Raw genomic sequence first — 21,730 nt, forward strand, 5'->3', positions numbered from 1 at the left:
ATCGGCTAAGAAAGTCGAGCTTCCTTTGTTCAATGGAGAGGACCCTGCAGGATGGATTGCTCGAGCTGAGGTATACTTCCATGTCATGGGAACGAGTCCAGAGGTCAAGGTAAATCTGGCTCACCTGTGTATGGAGGGATCCACAATCCATTACTTCAACTCCTTGCTGCACTTGGACCCAGGTTTAACTTGGGAAAAACTCACCAATGAACTGCTTGAACGCTATGGAACGGCTAATCGAGGAGATGTCTTTGAGCAACTTTCCGATCTTCAACAGAGAGGTACCATTGACGAGTATGTTCAGGAATTCGAGCGGTTGCTATCACAAGCACCGAATCTCCCAGATGAACAGTATTTCGGATACTTCATCCATGGCCTCCGTGAAGACATTCGCGCACGGGTCAGAAGCATGCAAGCCCTGACTTCTCTCCCTCGATCCAGATTGATTCCCTTGGCCAAAGCAATAGAGACGGAGCTCCATGGGCCGGTTCGCTCATCAGTCGGGTCAAAAGGAGGAGGGATGCGATCGGGTTATGGGCCGGGTTCTTTTACCCGAGCAGCCCACCAAGTTTCAAGTGGGACAGGTCCACCGGGTCGGGATTCACCTCCGGGTTGGATCATGGTGAAGAACGATAAGGGAGATCGAAGAGAGGAGAAGGGGAACCCTCGACCCCAACCGCGCGACAAGGGTGTTCGCCACCTACCATACCAAGAGCTGTTGGATCGCCGGCAGAAGGGTCTTTGTTTTAAGTGTGGGGGAAAGTACCACCCTCTCCATCAATGCCCAGACAAACAAATCCGAATCATGCTGCTGGAAGAAGGGGATGACGTTGGGGAAGCAGGGGAGCTATCAGCTGAAACGGAGGATGAAGACGATGCTGCAGTCGACGGCGCGTGCAGCATCATGCGGCTGAGCTCCGAGCCCATACAGGGACAAACAATGAAACTGCAGGGCTCAATTCTGGGAGTCCCGATTTTGATCCTCGTGGACAGCGGAGCCACACACAATTTCATATCCAAGCGTGTGGTCGAGACTATGGGATGGGCAACCCAAGCTACTCCGACGATGCGCATCCTTCTAGGAGATGGAAGTAAGACTACTGCAAGTGGTAAGTGTGAGCAGGTTAGTTTGGAAATTGCTAATTACAAAACCACAGTGGAAGCCATACTCTTCGACCTTGATGGAATCGACCTGGTACTGGGAATAGCATGGTTGGTATCTCTGGGAGATATGCTCATTAATTGGGGAAAGCAGACTGTACGCTTCCAACAGGAAGGGCGTTGGTTCCATTTTCAGGGACAGGGAGGCTCTCGAGATGATCACGGGGCATTGCAAAGCTTTCTGCACCAGGATATCAGAACTCCTGAAGGGTATTTTCTGTCTAGTGTCTTGGAGTCCCAAATTTCCAAATCACAAAACAGGAATGTAGAGCAATTGACTGAGAAGCAGAGCCAACAATTAACCTCCCTATTGGAGAAATTTGTGGACGTTTTCACGGCTCCAAGAGGGCTTCCACCCAAGAGGCAGTGAGAGCATCAAATCAATTTAGTAGCAGGGCATGGTCCAGTCAACGTGAGACCATACCGTTATTCCCATCATCACAAAGATGAAATTGAGAAGCAGGTGCAAGAGCTGTTACAGCAGGGAATCATAAGACATAGCCAGAGTGCTTTTTCGAGTCCAGTAATCTTGGTTAAAAAAAAAGATGGGTCCTGGAGAATGTGCGTGGACTACCGTGAATTAAACAAAGCCACTATCCCTGATAAGTTTCCCATTCCGGTGATCGATGAGCTTCTTGATGAGTTATATGGGGCTCGGTTTTTCTCCAAATTGGACTTGAAATCCGGGTACCACCAAGTTCTGGTAAGAGAAGAAGACGTGCCCAAGACTGCGTTTCGTACCCACGAAGGCCATTACGAGTACTTGGTAATGCCTTTTGGGTTAATGAACGCGCCTTCAACCTTTCAAGCATTGATGAATGAGGTTTTTCGTGACTTGTTGCGTCGGAATGTACTAGTGTTCTTCGACGACATATTAGTGTACAGTTCTGACTGGGAAACACACTTACAGCAGCTCACAATGGTGTTTGACAGACTGAGAAAACAGGGGCTGGTAGCAAACCGAAAGAAATGCTCATTTGCACAACAGTCAGTTGAGTATTTGGGGCATGTAGTCTCATTTCAGGGGGTTTCCATGGATCCGAGCAAAATACAAAGTGTCATCAATTGGCCTACTCCCAAGAATGTGAAGGGAGTAAGAGGATTTTTGGGACTAACGGGTTACTACCGTAAGTTTGTCCAGAATTATGGGAAGATTGCTCGCCCGTTAACAGACCTCACCAAGAAGGAAGGTTTCAAGTGGAATGCGAAGGCACAGGAAGCATTTGATATGTTAAAAACCTGTATGACCATTGATCCCGTGTTGGCTCTACCCGATTTCTCTCAACCGTTCGTGATTGAGAGCGATGCTTCAGGGAATGGGATTGGAGCGATTTTACTGCAGAATGGAAGGCCAATAGCATACTTTAGCAAAGCCCTCAGTGAGCGTAATTTGACCAAGTCGGCATACGAGAAAGAGCTTATGGCCATTGTGTTGGCAATCCAGCATTGGCGTCCCTACTTGCTGGGTAGGCAATTCACCGTACGTACTGACCAGAAGAGCCTTCGACAATTGCTCCACCAGCGTATTACCACTGTAGATCAGCAAAACTGGGCCGCTAAGCTGTTGGGATATCAGTTTGATATAGTTTATAAACCTGGCCCAACAAACAAAGGAGCTGACGCTTTGTCCCGCATGTTTGAAGAAGGAGAGTTCAGTTCTATAATCTCTTATCCAAGCTGGTTAGAAGGTGAACAAATTGTCCAAGAAGCGCATCAAGACGCTAAATTAGCTTCCATCATCTCTGCTTTGAAAGAGGACCCAATGAGCAAGCCCGGTTTTAATTATTCTCAAGGGGTGCTGTACTACTCTAATCGACTGGTAATTTCTGCAAATTCTAAGTGAATTCCCAAGTTGCTCCAAGAATTCCACACCACTCCACAAGGGGGCCACTCCGGTTTCTACCGTACCTATCGTCGACTGGCAGCTAATGTCTACTGGATTGGCATGAAGAACTCAGTACAGCAGTTTGTGAAGGGGTGTGATGTGTGTCAACGTCAGAAATATGTGGCCACTTCTCCAGGGAGTTTACTCCAGCCTCTACCCATTCCTGACAGAATCTGGGAAGAGCTTTCTATGGACTTTATCACGGGTTTGCCTAAGATAAGAGGTACGGATACAATTTTCGTCGTTGTTGATCGTTTATCTAAGTATGCCCATTTCCTTCCAGTCAAACGTCCCTACACAGCAAAAGGAATAGCAGAAACTTTTGCTAAGGAGATAGTGCGGCTTCATGGTGTTCCCGTGTCTATTGTGAGTGACCGTGATCCTGTGTTCGTGAGTACTTTCTGGACTGAATTATTCAAGCTACAGGGCACACGTTTGGCTATGAGCACCGCCTACCATCCTGAGACGGATGGCCAAACGGAGGTCATCAATCGTTGTCTGGAAACTTACTTGAGATGTTTTATCGCGGATCAACCCCGGACATGGCTTCAATGGCTGCCTTGGGCAGAATATTGGTACAATACAACGTACCATGTCTCAACCGGGGTCACCCCTTTTGAAGTAGTGTATGGCAGAGCGCCACCCACTCTGTTACGTTTCACAATTGGAGAAACTAAGGTGGAGGCTGTAGCCCGTGAATTGCAGGATCGTGATGAGGCTTTGCGCCAACTGAAAGCCCATCTTTTGCGCGCTCAGGTATTAGAGTACACTATGTAACGTGTAAGAGAAGCTACTGTTAGTTAGCTTGCTGACTGTGTATGCAGTCAGTTATAGGGTTAGTTAGTGTTAGCTGTCATAGTTAGTTATGCTGAGCTGTCATAACAGCTGTCATAACAGAATCAGTTAGGATTGTTAGCTTGATCAACAAGCTAAGTGCTCTTCTATAAATACTGATGTAATCTCTTGAATCTGTAGCTTTTACAAATCAATGTTAATCAGTTTTCTCATTTACAGTTTTCAACATGGTATCAAGAGCAGGGTACGATCCTTGAGGTCTCTCTTCTCAAATTTTTCTTCTTCATTTTCTTCACCATGGCTGAAGAAGCTCCTGAGATTCCGATTCCCGTTCCAGTTGCAGTGGCTCAACCACAGTTGAGTTCCTCAACTCTTGTTCACAAGCTTTCACTGAAGCTTGATGATACGAATTTTCTTTCATGGAAGCAGCATGTGGAAGGGATCGTTCGTACGCATCGATTGCAGAGTTATCTTGCTCGTCCTGAGATTCCACCACGATTTCTCAGTGAAGAAGATCGTGTGAATGCAGTGGAGAATCCTGCATATCAAATCTGGGAGCAGCAAGACTCTGCTCTGTTCACGTGGTTACTCTCGTCTCTTTCGCCATCGGTGCTTCCTACGGTGGTGAACTGTTCTCAGTCGTGGCAAGTGTGGGAGGCAGTGCTCGATTTCTTCCAAGCACACTCTCTCGCACAGTCAACGCAATTGCGATCTGAAATTCGATCCATCTCCAAGGGATCGAAGTCGTGTTCCGAGTATCTCAAACGTATCAAGTCGATTGTTAATGCGTTGATCACTATTGGAGATCCAATCTCCTATCGTGAACAATTGGAAGCAATTTTTGATGGTTTGCCAGAGGATTACAGTCATCTCCAAACGATTGTCTATAATCGTGAAACACCGAGTTCAATCTCGCAGATCGAAGCAATGATTATCGCGCATGAAGCGCGGCTAGATCGCGCTCGATCTCGTCAGGTTACTGCGAATCCTCCATCGGCGCTGCTGACGCAGGCTTCGCTGCCGCCAGCGACGCAACCTCCATCGTCGGCGCCGTCGCCGGTGCCTTCTGAGGCAAATTATGCTTCCAGTTCCGTCGATTCTTCCTATGAGGAGCGCTCCTTTGATGAGCGCGGTGATGAGCGCAGTGGTTTCTCTGATTCGCGTGGTCGTGGTGGTTATAATGGACGTGGCGGAGGCAACAACTCTCGCGGTGGCTACAATGGACGTGGCGGAGGCAGAGGCAACAATCGCAGTGTGCAATGTCAGATCTGCAAGAAGTATGGTCATGATGCCAGTATCTGCTATCATCGTGCATCTTCCACTCCTTCTATTGGCATGTCTGGCATGAACTCAGGCTATGGAATGCAATTTCCTAATTTCCCTATGGTTCCTATGCCTCAGTTTGGTTTCTCTCCTTACTGTGGTTCTCCTCAGTTTGGAAATCCAACTCAGTTTGGACAACAACAATACTCTGGACCTGGTTCCTCTTTTCCAGGATTTCCTTTTGGTCCTCAGCAGTTTGGTTTTCATCCTTTTGCTGGTACACCTTGGAATAATTCATCCTCTTCTCAGTTCACAAGTGTAGGGCACAGACCTGGAAATTACAATGCAAGACCACCTCAAGCTATGATCACAGGTTCATCACAAGCAGGAGGCTCTTCTGCCTCAGCAAATCTGAGCACTTGGTTCCCTGATTCTGGTGCAACTCACCATGTGACTAATGATGCATCAGTTGTCTCAGATAGTGTTTCTCTTGCTGGTAATGATCACATCTTCATGGGGAATGGACAAGGTTTGCCAATCCTCTCTATAGGATCTGCTTCCTTTCCCTCTCCCTATCATACTAACACCACACTCACTCTCAAAAATCTGCTTTTAGTTCCTGATATAACCAAAAATCTGGTTAGTGTGAGTAAATTTGCAAGAGATAATAATGTTTACTTTGAGTTTCACTCCTCTTTTTGTGTTGTGAAATGTCAGGTCACCTCTAGGGTTCTTCTTAAAGGTCATGTTGGTCCAGATGGCTTGTATGTCTTTGAAGGCATGCACACTCCTTCTCTTTCCAAGAGATCTTCTGTTCAAGTTCCAAGTTCCTTGCCTCCAGTTGCTGTTTCAGATTCAGTTTCTGCCTTGTCAGCTGTTTTCCCTAGTTCTACTATTCCTAGTTCTAGTAATAAATCATCTACTATTGTATGCCCAACCTCTTATGGTTTATGGCACTCTAGACTAGGACATCCTCATCATGAGGCTTTGCATTCAGCTCTCAATAGTTGTAATATTCCAGTACCTAATAAAGCAAAATTTACAGTTTGTTCAGCTTGTTGTCTCTCTAAATCACATAGACTACCTTCTCATTCTTCTAGTACTGTTTATCATTCTCCTTTGGAACTTGTGTTTGCTGATTTATGGGGACCAGCTTCCATTGAGTCCTCTTGTGGATTTTCATACTTTCTTACTTGTGTTGATGCCTATTCTCGCTTTACTTGGATTTTTCCCATTAAGAAGAAGTCTGATACATGTTCTGTTTTCCTTCAGTTTCAAGCCATGGTTGAGTTAAAATTCAGTTTAAAACTTAAATCAGTTCAAACTGATAATGGAACAGAATTTAAGCCTTTAACACCCTATTTCACTAAGTTAGGGATTGTTCATAGGCTTACTTGTCCCTACACACATCATCAAAATGGTAGTGTAGAGCGCAAGCATCGCCATATAATTGAAACAGGTCTTTCCTTGCTAGCACATGCTCATTTGCCATATCAGTTTTGGGATCATGCTTTCCTTGCAGCTGTGTTTCTCATCAACAGATTGCCTACCTCAGTTTTGGGCAATGTTAGTCCTTACTTTAAGCTCTTCAAGGTGCAACCTGATTATAAGCTTCTCAAGGTCTTTGGCTGTGCTTGTTATCCACATCTCAGACCTTATACTCACTCCAAGTTGTCTTTGAGATCCAAGCTTTGTGTGTTTATTGGATACTCTTCTACACATCAGGGTTACAAGTGCATGGACAATGAAGGCAAGATATACATCTCCAAGGATGTCATTTTTGATGAGTTTACATACCCCTATCATGCACTGTTTAATCCTAATGAGAGTGCAACTTCTGGACAAGGAGTGTCTTCTGTTATTCCTCTCATACCTGCTGCTGCACACATTCAGCAACCTAATACTGCTGCTGCTATTTCTGCACCTTCTCCTGAGCACAATGCAGACAGTGTTTCTTCTGTCCAGCAGCAGCCCATGCATTCTCCCTTGCCCTCAGCTTCTTCTGGTTCAGCAGCCCAAGGACATCAGTCATCTACATCTTCTTCTGCTGGTTCTGTTCCTCAACCAGTTGGGAATGTTCACCCTATGCAGACAAGGGCCAAGTCTGGCATTGTCATGCCTAGATTGTTCCCCACCTTGCTTCTTACTCAGGCAGAACCAACAACTACCAAACAGGCTCTTAAGGATCCCAAATGGCAAACTGCAATGCAGGCAGAATATGATGCTTTGATGGCTAATGGTACCTGGACTTTGGTCCCTCTTCCTAAGGATAGGAAGCCTATTGGATGCAAATGGGTATTTAGAATTAAAGAGAATGCAGATGGAACCATTAATAGGTATAAAGCTAGGCTTGTTGCCAAAGGATATCATCAAGTTAAAGGCTTTGACTATTCAGAAACATTTTCACCAGTGGTCAAACCTATTACAATCAGACTTATTCTCACTTTGGCCATCACCAAGCAGTGGCATATTCACCAATTAGATGTGAATAATGCCTTTCTTAATGGAGCTCTCCAAGAGGAGGTTTATATGACTCAACCTACTGGTTTTCAGAATTCAGATACTACACTTGTGTGCAAGCTACACAAAGCTCTCTATGGCCTCAAACAGGCCCCTAGAGCATGGTTTGAAAGGTTAAAGTCAGCCTTAGTTAAGTATGGGTTCACACCTAGCAAGTGTGATCCATCCTTGTTTACTTTTTACATAAAAGGTTCAGTCGTATACATTCTTGTTTATGTGGATGATATCATCATTACTGGCAATTCTCTGCCTTTGGTACAGCAAGTAGTGCAGAATCTTGACTCTGAATTTTCTCTGAAGCAACTGGGTCAGCTTGATTATTTTCTTGGAGTTCAGGTTCATCACTTGAAAGATAGGTCCTTGCTTTTAACTCAAACCAAGTACATACATGATTTACTTGAAAGAGCTGAAATGGGGGAAGCAAAGGGTATTTCTACTCCTATGATTGGTGGTGCCAAGTTGAGCAAGTATGGGTCTGATTATTTTGCAGATCCAACCTTGTACAGGTCCATTGTTGGTGCCCTGCAGTATGCTACTCTCACAAGGCCAGAAATCAGTTTTGCTGTGAATAAAGTTTGCCAGTTTCTTAGCCAGCCCTTAGAAGATCATTGGAAGGCTGTCAAACGTATTTTAAGGTATCTTAAGGGTACTATTCATCATGGTCTTCACCTCAATCCTTGTTCCTTGTCCTCTACAGTTCCTCTTGTTGCATTTTGTGATGCTGATTGGGGTTCTGACCCTGATGACAGAAGGTCCACCTCAGGATCTTGTGTGTTTTTTGGTCCTAACTTGGTGTCTTGGAGTTCCAAAAAGCAAACCTTAGTTGCTAGGTCCAGTACTGAGGCTGAATACAGGAGCCTTGCCAATACTTCTGCTGAGTTACTTTGGATACAATCTTTGTTGCAAGAGCTCAAGGTCCCCTTTTCTTCTCCTAGAGTTTTCTGTGACAACATGGGGGCTGTGGCTTTAACACACAACCCTGTTCTGCACACCAGAACAAAGCATATGGAGCTTGATATCTTTTTTGTCAGGGAAAAGGTGCTGAATGGCTCTCTCTTTGTTCACCATATTCCTTCTGAAGACCAGCTTGCAGATATTTTTACCAAGGCTCTTTCTCCAACCCGGTTTGAGCTTCTTCGTTCCAAACTCCATGTGGCTGAGAAAATCCTTTCCTCACCACCTTGAGTTTGAGGGGGTCTATTAGAGTACACTATGTAACGTGTAAGAGAAGCTACTGTTAGTTAGCTTGCTGACTGTGTATGCAGTCAGTTATAGGGTTAGTTAGTGTTAGCTGTCATAGTTAGTTATGCTGAGCTGTCATAACAGCTGTCATAACAGAATCAGTTAGGATTGTTAGCTTGATCAACAAGCTAAGTGCTCTTCTATAAATACTGATGTAATCTCTTGAATCTGTAGCTTTTACAAATCAATGTTAATCAGTTTTCTCATTTACAGTTTTCAACATCAGGGCAAGATGAAATCCCAGGCTGATAAGAAACGCAAGGAAATTTCCTTTGCGTTGGGTGAATGGGTCTTTGTGAAATTACGACCCTACAAACAACAATCTGTGGCTCAAAGGATTAATCCTAAGCTAGCTCCTCGTTATTTTGGTCCTTTCGAGGTCGTTGCACGCATTGGTGCTGTCGCATACAAACTCCGTTTGCCTGCAAATTCGCGAGTCCACCCTGTCTTCCATGTCTCTCTTTTGAAACGGGCAATTGGGGAAAATCAAGCTGAGAAAGATCTGCCAGAAGGTTTGGCCGGAGAGAGTCCTATTACCATTGAACCCAGCTCAATTTTGGCTGTTCGCACTGTACAGCAGCAGGGGGGGACAATCACTCAGTACTTGATTCAGTGGCAAGGAAAACCTGCTGAAGAAGCTACATGGGAAGATGAGTTTACTCTTTCAAATCAGTTTCCCGCTTTCAACCTTGAGGACAAGGTTGTTCCTCAAGATGGTGGGAGTGATAGGACCGTTGGTAGAGAGTGGGCCAAAACACAAGAGAGCAGGCCCAAAGTGTGGAGGGTTTATGTTAGGAAAAATAAGAAAGGGAAAGAAGCTTCAGGAATATGAGCTGGAGGTGAGAGAGTGAGGTTTGTTAGAGAAAACAGAAAGAGAGAAAAAGAAATGCATCTGAAAACTTCTATTATGAATTGGTTAAACTGATACAGAGAAGATGAATCCTTATATAGGATTGTAGAAGCTTGTTCAGCAAGTTAAGCTAACAACCTAACTGCTATAACTACTCCTAACTGAATTGACAGCTGGCATAACAGAATTGACAGCTAACATAACAGAATAACAGAAAAGACTAGTGTGTCCAGCTGACATTCCAGCTGGCACAAACACAAGTACACATAGGCGATATTTTCATATCCCTAACCTTCCTATTCACTCTAATACACCCCCTCAAACTGAAGTAGGTGACAACATAAGATGTTTGTCAACTACATTCAGTTTGTCTCTCATAAGTAGAAATCTGGTTGGAGATAGGGCCTTTGTGAAGATGTCAGCTCTTTGATGTTCTGAGGGCACATGCTGAACAACTAGGCTCTTGGCTTGCACTTTTTCCCTGACAAAAAATAGATCCATTTCCATGTGCTTTGTCCTTGTGTGTAAAATTGGATTATGAGTTAACAAAACAGTACTCATATTATCACATAAGACAGTAGGAACAGTAAAAGCAATCTTCAACTCTGTGAGAAGTGATTCCACCCATAGTAATTCTGCTGTTGTGTTAGCAAGGCTTCTATACTCAGCCTCTGTGCTAGACCTGGCCACTAGTGTTTGCTTCTTTGCAGTCCAAGAAATAAGATTTGGCCCCAAAAAGACACAAGACCCAGATGTAGACCTTCTATCATCTGGATCTGATCCCCAGTCAGCATCACAAAAAGCCAACAAAGGAAGAGGCTGTGTCATTGAACAAGGCTGCAAGAGCACTCCATGAGTGATAGTACCTTTGAGATACCTCAAAATTCGCTTTACTGCCTTCCAATGCTCCTCATGAGGATCAGACAAAAATTGACAGACCTTGTTCACTGCATAAGATATTTCAGGTCTAGTTATTGTTGCATATTGAAGAGCCCCAACTACACTTCTATATTCAGTGGGATCATGCAAGCTAGTCCCTCCATGCTTGGTAAGCTTTGCCCCAAACTGCATAGGTGTAGAGATAGGTGCAGCATCTGCCATATTCACCTTTGTTAGAAGATCATTGATGTATTTTGTTTGATTGAGAAGAAGACTGCCATTGGCCAGGTGTGTGACTTGAACACCCAAAAAATAATCAAGCTGTCCTAGTTGCTTTAGAGCAAAAATAGAATGAAGCTTGGCAGTGAGCTGCTGAATAAGGACCATAGAATCACCAGTAAGAATTATATCATCAACATATATCAACATATAGATGCAGCCAAGAGGAGAGTTGTAGGTGAAAAGTGAGGGATCACATTTACTAGCTTTGAACCCAAACTGAAGCAACACTTCTTTAAGCCGATGAAACCAAGCCCTTGGGGCTTGTTTGAGGCCATAGAGAGCCTTGTGCAACTTGCACACCAATGTCTTGTCCTTATGCTCAAACCCAGGAGGTTGAGTCATAAACACTTCCTCCTCCAAGACACCATTTAGAAAAGCATTATTAACATCTATTTGCTGTAATGGCCATCCTCTGGAAATAGCAAGGGACAAGATGAGTCTCACTGTGATTGGTTTGACTACTGGAGAAAAGGTCTCAGAGTAGTCAAAGCCTTGAACTTGACTATAGCCCTTAGCTACCAATCTGGCTTTGTATTTGTTGATGGAGCCATCAGGATTCTCCTTGACTCTATAAATCCACTTGCATCCCACTGCTTTTCGGTTGGAAGGGAGAGGGACAAGAGACCAAGTACCATTGCTCATAAGAGCATTATACTCTTCCTTCATAGCTTGTAACCATTTGTCATCCCTCATAGCTTGTTTAACAGTGGTTGGTTCCATGTGTGTCAACAATAGAGTAGGATTAAGTCTTGGTTTGATAATGCCTGATTTAGATCTAGTTTGCATAGGATGAGCATTCACAGGTACTGCAACAGTAGAAGCTGAACTTGCAGCATGTACCCCTGAGGATGTAGCCATTTCTTGATGTGCTGATTCTGAGGATGCATGCTCAGCTGGCTGAGATGTTGAAACTAAACCAGAACCAGTAGGAATTGGAGAAGGTTGTGACTGCAGGTCTGATGCTTCGGATTGTGGAGAAAGTGGCCCAGGATTAGCCAATTCAGTAGAGATTGGAGCTGGAGAGGGCTGAGGCATGCTCCTAGATATGATAGGAACAGTAGAAAGAGGAAAATACTCTGCTGAAGAGGTTGGTGGTGAAAAAGGTTCAGAAGGAAAGAGAGTAGTATAGGGGAATCTATGTTCATGAAACAGAACATCCTTGGAAACATATATTCTACCAGATTGATCAAGACATTTGTAACCCTTATGACTGGAAGAATAACCCAAGAACACACACTCTTTTGAGTGCAAAGACAATTTGTTGGAATTATAAGGCCTGAGAAATGGAAAACAAGCTGAACCAAATATTTTGAGGCTTTTAAAATCAGGATGATTACCATACAATTTGAAGTAAGGACTAGCACCTTGTAGAGTAGTAGTAGACATACGATTTATGAGATAAGTGGCTGTGAGGAAAGCATGATCCCAAAAATGCAAGGGCATAGAAGCATGAGATAACAAAGCTAAACCTGTTTCTACTATGTGCCTATGTTTCCTTTCAACACTCCCATTTTGATGATGAGTATGGGGACAAGTGACCCTGTGGACAACTCCTAGGGCCTGAAAATGACCAGTTAAAGGTTTAAATTCCCCTCCCCCATCTGTTTGGACACTCTTAAGCTTGTGGCCAAATTGCAATTCAATCATGGTGTGAAAATTGACAAAGGTAGTGTAGGTATCAGATTTCTTCTTTAAGGGAAAAATCCATGTATATCTTGTGAATGCATCAACACATGTTAGAAAATAGAAGAAACCACAAGAGGATTCCATAGAAGATGGTCCCCACAAATCAGCAAACACCAATTCAAAGGGTTTTGTGTAAACTGTGGTTGAAGAAGAAGAAGGCAAGCGATGTATTTTGCTCAAACAACAAGCTTTACAAAAAGAAAACACACTTTTATTGCTTGAAACTGGAACATTACACAAAGACAAAGTTTGCTTGAGAACATCATGATGGGGATGACCCATTCTATTATGCCACAACTCATAAATGGAAATATTACTACTACTATTACAAGGTGCAGAACTTGAAACACTAGAATTCACTAATGAAGAAGGCAAATCAATAGCAGAAGATGCTTTGTTTCCTACAGGCTGAGAAGCTAAGCCAGCCTGTGCCAGTGGCTGAGAATGCAAAGAAGACTGAAACAAAGAAGCTTTAACAGGAGAGTGAGACACAGCTTGTGAGGGTGGTCCATCAAAGTAATAAAGACCATCATCACCAACACTTCCAGTGAGAAGAAGTTCAGAGGTGTCCTGATGACGAACAGCACAAAAATTGGCATGAAAAGTGAAGTAAACATTATTATCTTTAGCAAAACGACTAACACTAACTAGATTCTTTGTAATAGAAGGAACAAGGAGCAACTTATTAAGAATTAAAATAGCTTTAGGATTAAAAAGAGAGGGAAGAGTGGCTGAACCTATGGACTGAATTGGTAATCCTTGACCATTGCCCACCAGAAGTTGATCTTGTGTTGCTAGAGGCACATTATCCACAAAAATGCCAGGATTGTTTGTCACATGATGTGTGGCCCCAGAGTCAGGACACCAATTCACTTGAGGTGCAGCAGTGAATTGTGTAGAAGATGCAGGAGCAGTAGTCAACATGGCCTGAGGAGCAACACCAGTGGGAGCTGGATGTTGTGGAGACCTTGGAAAAGTGGTTGGCTGAGGAGCCCAAGGTCTTGCAAATTGCATACCAGCAGCTTGTGGAAATTGCATTCCAGCAGCTGGAGGAAAATGCATTCCAGTTGGTTGAGGAAATTGCATGCCAGAGATAGGTGGAACACACCAAGGAGGCCAAGTAGGCATACCAGGACCTGAATTAGCATTAGAACCATACTGTGGATACATGGGATTGTAGGATGCATAAGGTGTAATCCCAAAATTAGCCATAGAAGGAAAACCCCCAAATTGCATTGGAGAAAACCCTAAATTGGGACTAACATTCCCAAATTGACCAGAATTTCCAGATTGTCCAGAATTACCATGAGGATTAGTACCAGGAGCAACTCCTGAAGGGCGTGACCAGCAAGAAGCTGTGTCATGACCCCATTTGTTGCAGTATGTGCACTGGACATTGCGTCCTCTCCCGCGCCCGCGTCCTCTGCCATAGCCACCAAAATTGCGATTTTGTTCATCGCGACTCTCATAGCCAGAAGCAACAGTACCATCGAGTGGCTGGGAAGAAGCGACACTGGTTGCAGGAGGTTGCGGCGCTGGCGATGGCGGCGCCGGAGTAGGCTGAGTCCACAGAGCTTGTGGCGGCGGCGCCGGTGCAGTAGAAGATGAAGGCGGATTTTGCGCCTGTGCAAGGAACACTGCAGGAGTGGTTTCAGCTTGTTGTTTCTTTCGCATCCTATCAAATCGTGCTTCATGCGAAATCACCATAGCTTCCACCTCAGAAATCGAGTAGTAGGTTGTTTGGTTGTAGATAACCGTCATCAAAGCACTGTACTCTTCAGAGAGACCATCGAAAATAGCTTCCAGATGATCACGGAAAGTCACAGGTTCTCCAATTGAAGCAAGCGTATTCACAATCGTTTTGATCCTTTGCAGAAATTCAGAAGCAGTTTTGGTACCTTTTGTGATGTTCTTCAACTCATTCCTCAATTGTGTTGACTGAGCACGCGATTTGGCATTGAAAAACGAGTGAATCTCTTCCCAGATCTGCCAAGAGTGCACACACTGAATCACATTGGGAAGAATCGAAGGCGAAAGCGTAGAAAGAAGCCAGGTGAAGAGGAATGAATCCTGTTGCTCCCAATCTGAAAACTCAGGATTCACATTCTCCATGATTCGATCTTCCTCAGTCAAGAATTTCACAGGAATTTGAGGAGGATCTTGAACGAATTTCTGCAGCTTGTGAGATCTGATGACACCTTCTACTTGTTGCTTCCATGAGTAAAAGTTGGAATCATCAAGCTTGATGCTCAATTTGTGAGAGAATGCTTGAGAAAGAGAATTCGTAGAAGAAGGAGTAGGCAGAGAAGAAGGTGAAGACTCCATAGCCATGGATCTTAAGCTCTTGATACCATGTTAGAGAAAACAGAAAGAGAGAAAAAGAAATGCATCTGAAAACTTCTATTATGAATTGGTTAAACTGATACAGAGAAGATGAATCCTTATATAGGATTGTAGAAGCTTGTTCAGCAAGTTAAGCTAACAACCTAACTGCTATAACTACTCCTAACTGAATTGACAGCTGGCATAACAGAATTGACAGCTAACATAACAGAATAACAGAAAAGACTAGTGTGTCCAGCTGACATTCCAGCTGGCACAAACACAAGTACACATAGGCGATATTTTCATATCCCTAACCTTCCTATTCACTCTAATAAGGTTGGAGAGTTAGTTACGTGAAATGCGGAGGGGGAGGAATGTGTGAGGTGTAGAGATTCCCTTTATAGGTTCATTGTTAGCAAAGGGAAGGGGTATGAAGAGTATTGTTAAGAAACTGGATAGAGAGGTTTCTTCTCTATAGGAGTGTTTACTCTGGGACTTTAGCTTCTGCTATTGTATTTGTTCTGATTCAATCAATATTAAATCCTTTTTCCTCATTTTGCTTACTGTTTCTCTTTACTGTGACTTTGGTTTCCATCACTGACCATGATTGAAAAAAACCAGACTTGGGAACTTGTTGAAAGGCCTGAACACAGAAAAGTCATCGGATTGAAGTGGGTGTTTAGAACAAAGCTGAATGTTGATGGCTCAATCAACAAGCATAAAGCCAGGTTATTAGTAAAGGGGTATGCTCAAATTTTTGGAGTAGATTACTTTGATACATTTGCTTCAGTTGCAAGGCAGGATACTATTAGGATGTTGCTAGCAATTGCAGCCCACAATAAATGGAAAATCTTCCAACTTGATGTCAAGTCAGCATTCCTAAATGGGTTTCTTGATGAAGAAATCTATGTTGAGCAACCTGAAGGCTTTTTTGTGAAAGGACAAGAGGACAAAGTCTATCTATTAAAGAAGGCTTTGTATGGTTTGAAACAAGCCCCAAGAGCTTGGTACAGCAGGATTGATGAATACTTACTGAAATTAGGCTTTGTTAAAAGTCTGAGTGAATCCACTTTGTATATCAAAGGTGATCAAGCTAATTTTATTGTGATCTCTTTGTATGTTGATGATCTCCTGGTGACTGGCAGTAATGTTGAACTTATTCAGCATTTCAAGGAAGATATGATGCAAGTATTCGAGATGACAGACTTGGGAGAAATGTCTTATTTTCTCGGTATGGAAGTTGAGCAGAAAAATGGTGATATCTTCATTTGTCAGAGGAAGTATGCAAAAGAGATCCTAAAGAAATACAACATGGAGGATTGTAACGGCATGGAAACTCCTATGTGTCAAAAGGAGAAGTTATGCAAGGATGATGGAACAGAACAAGTGGATGAAGCACTCTACAGAAGTTTAATTGGCTGCTAAGCTTAATGTATCTCACAGCAACAAGTCCTGATATCTTGTATGCTGTAAATGTACTCTCAAGATTCATAAATTGTGCAAAAGAATCTCATTTCAAAGCAGCAAAAAGAGTGTTGAGGTATGTCAAGGGGACCTTAAATTATGGAATTAATTTCAGTCAATCACAAACCTTCAAGTTACAGGGTTATTCTGATAGTGATTGGGCAGGGTCTTTAGATGATATGAAAAGCACCTCAGGCTACGGTTTCAGTTTTGGATCAGGGATATTCTCTTGGTGTTCCAAAAAACAAGAGATTGTTGCACAGTCAACTGCTGAAGCAGAATTTATAGCAGCAACAGCAGCTGTTAATCAAGCCTTATGGCTGCGAAAAATGCTAATTGATTTGCTCTTGGAGCAAAAGACAACTACAGAAGTAATGGTGGACAATCAGGCAGCTATTGCAATCTCTAGAAACCCAGTCTTTCATGGAAAGACAAAGCATTTTAGCATTAAATTATTTTTTCTCAGAGATGTGCAGAGAGATGGTGCAGTTTGCTTGAAGTACTGCAAGACTGAAGACCAGCTGTCAGATATCTTCACTAAAGCTCTTCCTAGAAGCAGGTTTGAGTTGCTAAGAGAGAAGCTTGGAGTTGTCAACCACTGATACAAGGAGGAGTGTTGAACTTGTGTATCAGCATTTGAATTAGTTATTTTGTTAGCTGTTTGACTAAGTTTCTAGAAGTAGTTTTTAATTATTGTTATTTATCAGCATGTTTATGTTAGTGCCTATTGTTTAGGAAGTCAGTTATTGTTTTTAAATTTCATTCTGTTACAGTAGCATCTGTATTTAAAGGCAGATAATTATTCAATAAAATTAGTATTCTCTCCACTCAGTTTTATTGTGTGTTACGTTGAAAACACCAACAGAACTTTTTATAGCCATACGCAAATACATGATTTAATATTTACAGATAAAAACACCAATTAAACCATGCAAATATGCAATGAGATAGATTCGTGCAATCTTGTACAGCAACTGATGCAATAAATCAACAAAGAGAAAGATTACCTTATCTTCCACATAGGATTTATCAGAATTATTTAGAGATAAAAACACCAATTAAACTACGCAAATATGCAATGAAGACAGATTCGTGCAATCTTGTACAGCAACTGATGCAATAAATCAACAAACAGAAAGATTACCTTGTCTTCCACATGAGATTTATCGGAATCCTTCAAAAATGCAGTTTGAGGCTGAAACCTTTGACCCATATGGAATGCACTGCTCAAGTTACAAAAATTAAGTAGAGAACAGAAAAGTGGGAATGTGAGCATAACGATAGATATTCAAATGAACTAATCGAAGAGATTAAATTCTCATTTGGTTGTGCTGTAAAATAAAAATTGTGTTTTAAAGTTTTTATAATAAATTAAAATTTTGAAAGATTAGGGGTTAATCAATTTGGTCCCTCAAATATATAAATATGCAAAATAGTCCCTAAAAGATGAAAATAAGTAGAATTTAGGGTCTATTTTAAAAACTGAAAATTTAGAAACCTGTTTGTTTTCAAAAACTGTTGAAAACAGTTCTCAATTTCAGTTTATAAAACTAAAATACCAGAACAACTAAAAGATGTTTTCTGTTTCAGTTTTTAGTTTACAAATCACAATTTTTTTATTGTTGGAAAACATCTCATTCAAACAGTTTTTTTAAAAATAGTTTTACATACAGTTTTCAAAAACTGCAATCAAACAGACCCGTAGTCCTTTCGTCCAAGGACTAAAATTGATCACCTTTTTCATCTTTGAAAGACTAAATCGATCATCATTTTGATCTTTCAGGGACTAAATTAATCATTTTTTCATCTTTTCACAAAGAGAATGCCTCTGAGAGACCAAACTTTCCAACCTCTAATCTTTCAAGGACCAAAGTGACTAAGTCATAAAAGCAAACACCGCACAAAAACTGTCCAGTTTTTACCCAAAAATAAAAAACAGAGTAACCAGGATCCTCTGCAGCAGTTAAATTGGTCAATCTCTCTGCAGCAAAGGGTTCTGACCATTAGATTAAAATAATGGTCCAGATTTTCATAGATTAAACAAGTGGGTTAACCAATGAAAATTACCACAGAACGTGAAGCCAAAACAAACACTCCTCTCCGCCAAGGGTTGCAATGTTCTCTGCCACAGCCAGTCCAGCGCCGTCACTAGTACGGCGTCGTTCACTGGTCTGCCACCGCTGTCGAGGAAGAAGCTGGGGTGATTCTCTGCTGCGGAGAATGATGTGAACACCACTTCCGGAGCAGATAAATCTGGTCTGAATTACCGGTGGGAGGGAGAACCTGATGGGAACACGAAGATGAATCTGAACGTCATTGCCGCAGAAGATTAATCTTCATTACCTTCACGATTCTATTTGGTTGAAACCGTTGAAATATTGTTAATATTTTCATTTTATAATTTTAATGCCTCTGAATAATCTAGACCATCAATTTAATCCAACTGTCAGAACCCCTGATACAGAGAGATTGACCAATTTAACTGCTGCAGAAGATCCAGATTCAATAAAAAAGGCAAAACAAAAAGTTACATCACTCAGCTTATACAAACAATGCCTGGGAAATATTATTACCTCTTATTGCAAGCATATTCACCCTTTTCCAGAGCTAAACCGACTTTAATGCGACGTCTGCACATTTCTCTATAATCCAACTCAAGAGCCTATAATTAAAATAGCAAATTGACTCTCAATTCAATATTTATTTGCACAGAAGAAGCATAGATGTAGAAAATTACATAGCAGCACAATTACTATATCTAAACGGAAACCTAGCCATCTCAATCAACCCCCCAACACTTAAAGATCTAAAAGTTACACAAAGACCTGTGGTAAGATAATGCATGTAGCCAACAACATCTTGAGGGAAAAGTCATGGACGTTTTTTGTATTATGCAAAGATATCAAGAATAGCTTTCTGTAAGAATATGATAAGATGCTCTAAGATATGATCAAGATATTATGAGATATCTTCTTCATAATATCTCATAATGGTGGCAAAGACAATGTCAATGCACTCTCATTAGTTAATCTTTTTTTCTAAAGGGTATATTTGCAACAAGCTTAAAGCTAGATTAAGCTTGAGGGAGCGTGTTAGAATAAGAAAAAGATATCTCATAATATCTTGATCTTATTTTAGGTTATTTAGATTATAGCTCTGATACCATGTCTAAATTAAATGATTTACTCTTTCAGCTTAGGAAGAGAGAAATTGGAAGTAATCTAAATATCAGTCAGTGTTATCAAATAGCAGTTATAGCGGCGCTACGCGGGATTTTTGGCTAATCACGACGCTGCTATTGCCCACTTTAGCGTGCTATTCCCGCTAATTGCCGCTAAATAGCGGCCGAAATAGCTGATTTTTGGCTCACCGCGATGGTCCACAATCGCGACTTGACAACACTGATAACAGTTGATACTTTTGATTGATACTTCTGAATCAAGTATTATTAATGAAGTATCAATCAAAAGTATCAAATGTTATTTAGAATACTTCCAATTTCTCTCTTCATAAGCTAAAAGTGTAAATCCTATAATTTCAACACTTTCTTACAAATGACGTGCATAACTCATTGAAGCTTTGAGAGAGAGACAGATTTTGAAAGTGATTGCATTAAGTGAATGAATCAGGTTAGATAATGAATAAATATATAAGCTTACTGTTTAGCTTGTCACGAATCAAATCAGAAGAAAACTAACCTAACTGACAAATTATCAGTTGTTACATTAGAATGACTAACTAATCTTCCTCTGGGTGTAATCCTATGTACCCGAGTATGGATGGGTGCACTACTCCAATAGTAACAAGCAGTATATTGATATTCTCAGTATATTGACAAACCTACCGATTGGATGTAAACTATTAGCGTACAATACATTTACACAGAACAGATTAGCAGAAATTTCCCCTTTTCCACTGCATCATAAGGCATCTCCCATCCACAACCCATTGATGCTCACATATTAACATGCTGCGTATGCATATTTATGATGCTAAACCAATATCAGATACCAAAGACAAGGCTATAAACTTGTTGAAGACAACCATGAAAAGTAACCATACCAAACAAAATCACAAGTTGTAGAAATATCAAGCAACATAGAGCTTCAACCACAGTTAAGTACAAGGTAGCAAGTTGTTTCAGGAATCAAAAGAATCAATATATTTCAATGAAAAATTAAGGAATAAGAAAAATATTACCATCACATCAAATTGATCAAATTTTACACAATGTATACATGAAAAGAATAACGCTTAGTTTCAAAAGGTACAACAATCTTGGAAATGCTTTTGGCAGTACTAAATTGATTTTCACAGATTTCACAAAATCACCACACTTACGTTTTGTGCTGCTTCAGAGGTTGCAAACTCAACGTGACCAAATCCTCTAAACCTGCCGTTGCGGTCTTTATGGAGACGAATATCAACAATTTCTCCACAATCTTTGAAAAGATATTCCCTGAAAAATTTTGGAATGACGAAATATATAATAGATAGGGTAAAATACACTCACCCCCCTAAGGTTTGCCAGAATGAAACTCCACCCCACTCTTGTCCAAAATCTAAACTCCACCAAATTCTAGATACAGAATTTAGAGACGAACAAACATCGGTCGCTAATAGAGACAGGCTTAGTGCCAAATTGATATTACAACAGTGAAGTTTTCAAATTATAAATTAGAGATAGAATTAACGATGGAATTTGTCCCACTCTAGCGACATTACTATATTTTATACACATTCTTTTACTTTTTCAATTTGAAATAGTTTGAGTAATTAAACTAATATTTTTATAAAGTTGATTTAAAATTATTGAATTTAAACAAAAATAATTTTATTATTTAAATTATTCTAAATGGATAATTTTTTTTTCTTTGCTTGTGATCAGTGTTAACTCGTTGGGGAAACTGTGGCAGTCCCTCCCAACAAATGACTTTTCCGGGGTTCGAACTTGTGTCAACACCCTTGCGTGGATCTGGCTTGTCTACCACCAGATCACTTAGATGATTTAGTTTTACAATAATCATAGATTAGACATGTTACCTTGCAAGGTAATAGAGGGAGGGGGCGGACAATATTGTCATGTAGAATACAATAAATTATATATTAGACATTTTTTTTTTATTTTATGTTCTCAATAATTTAAAAGTTCATATATGTTAGGTTTAGCTATCTTATATTTTATTTAAGGCTAAAAAGCATTTTTGGCACCTGATGTTTCAAGTTTGTGCAAATTCTGCCCCTACTCTATTTTTGTTGACGTTTCTACCCCTCATGTTTTCAAACAGTGCACCGTCTACCCCTCCGTCAGTCGGGTTTTCTTATGAGAGGTTCCTGAGTGGATTGGAGAGATGAAGAGGAGTATATGAAGTTGATGA

General features: G+C 41.3%; 1 protein-coding gene across 5 annotated transcripts in view; it reads right to left on the bottom strand.

Moving 5' to 3' along the window:
* The window catches only part of LOC130734661 (nucleolin 2-like), a 62,947-nt gene that overhangs the window by 19,713 nt on the left and 21,504 nt on the right, over positions 1 to 21,730 (bottom strand). For 4 of the 5 annotated variants that reach the window (XM_057587173.1, XM_057587171.1, XM_057587172.1 and 1 more), the window contains 4 exons: positions 20,694 to 20,811; positions 18,926 to 19,014; positions 18,420 to 18,635; positions 17,497 to 17,575 (listed from right to left, as the gene is read on the bottom strand). In XM_057587173.1, coding sequence (XP_057443156.1) covers positions 17,497 to 17,575; positions 18,420 to 18,635; positions 18,926 to 19,014; positions 20,694 to 20,811 — 502 coding nt within the window. The remainder of the gene's footprint in view (positions 1 to 17,496; positions 17,576 to 18,419; positions 18,636 to 18,925; positions 19,015 to 20,693; positions 20,812 to 21,730) is intronic. The other variant, XM_057587174.1, reaches the window with a different exon arrangement.

This window comes from Lotus japonicus, chromosome 1 (assembly GCF_012489685.1).
Source record: "Lotus japonicus ecotype B-129 chromosome 1, LjGifu_v1.2".
In the NCBI taxonomy this organism is placed as follows: Eukaryota; Viridiplantae; Streptophyta; class Magnoliopsida; order Fabales; family Fabaceae; genus Lotus; species Lotus japonicus.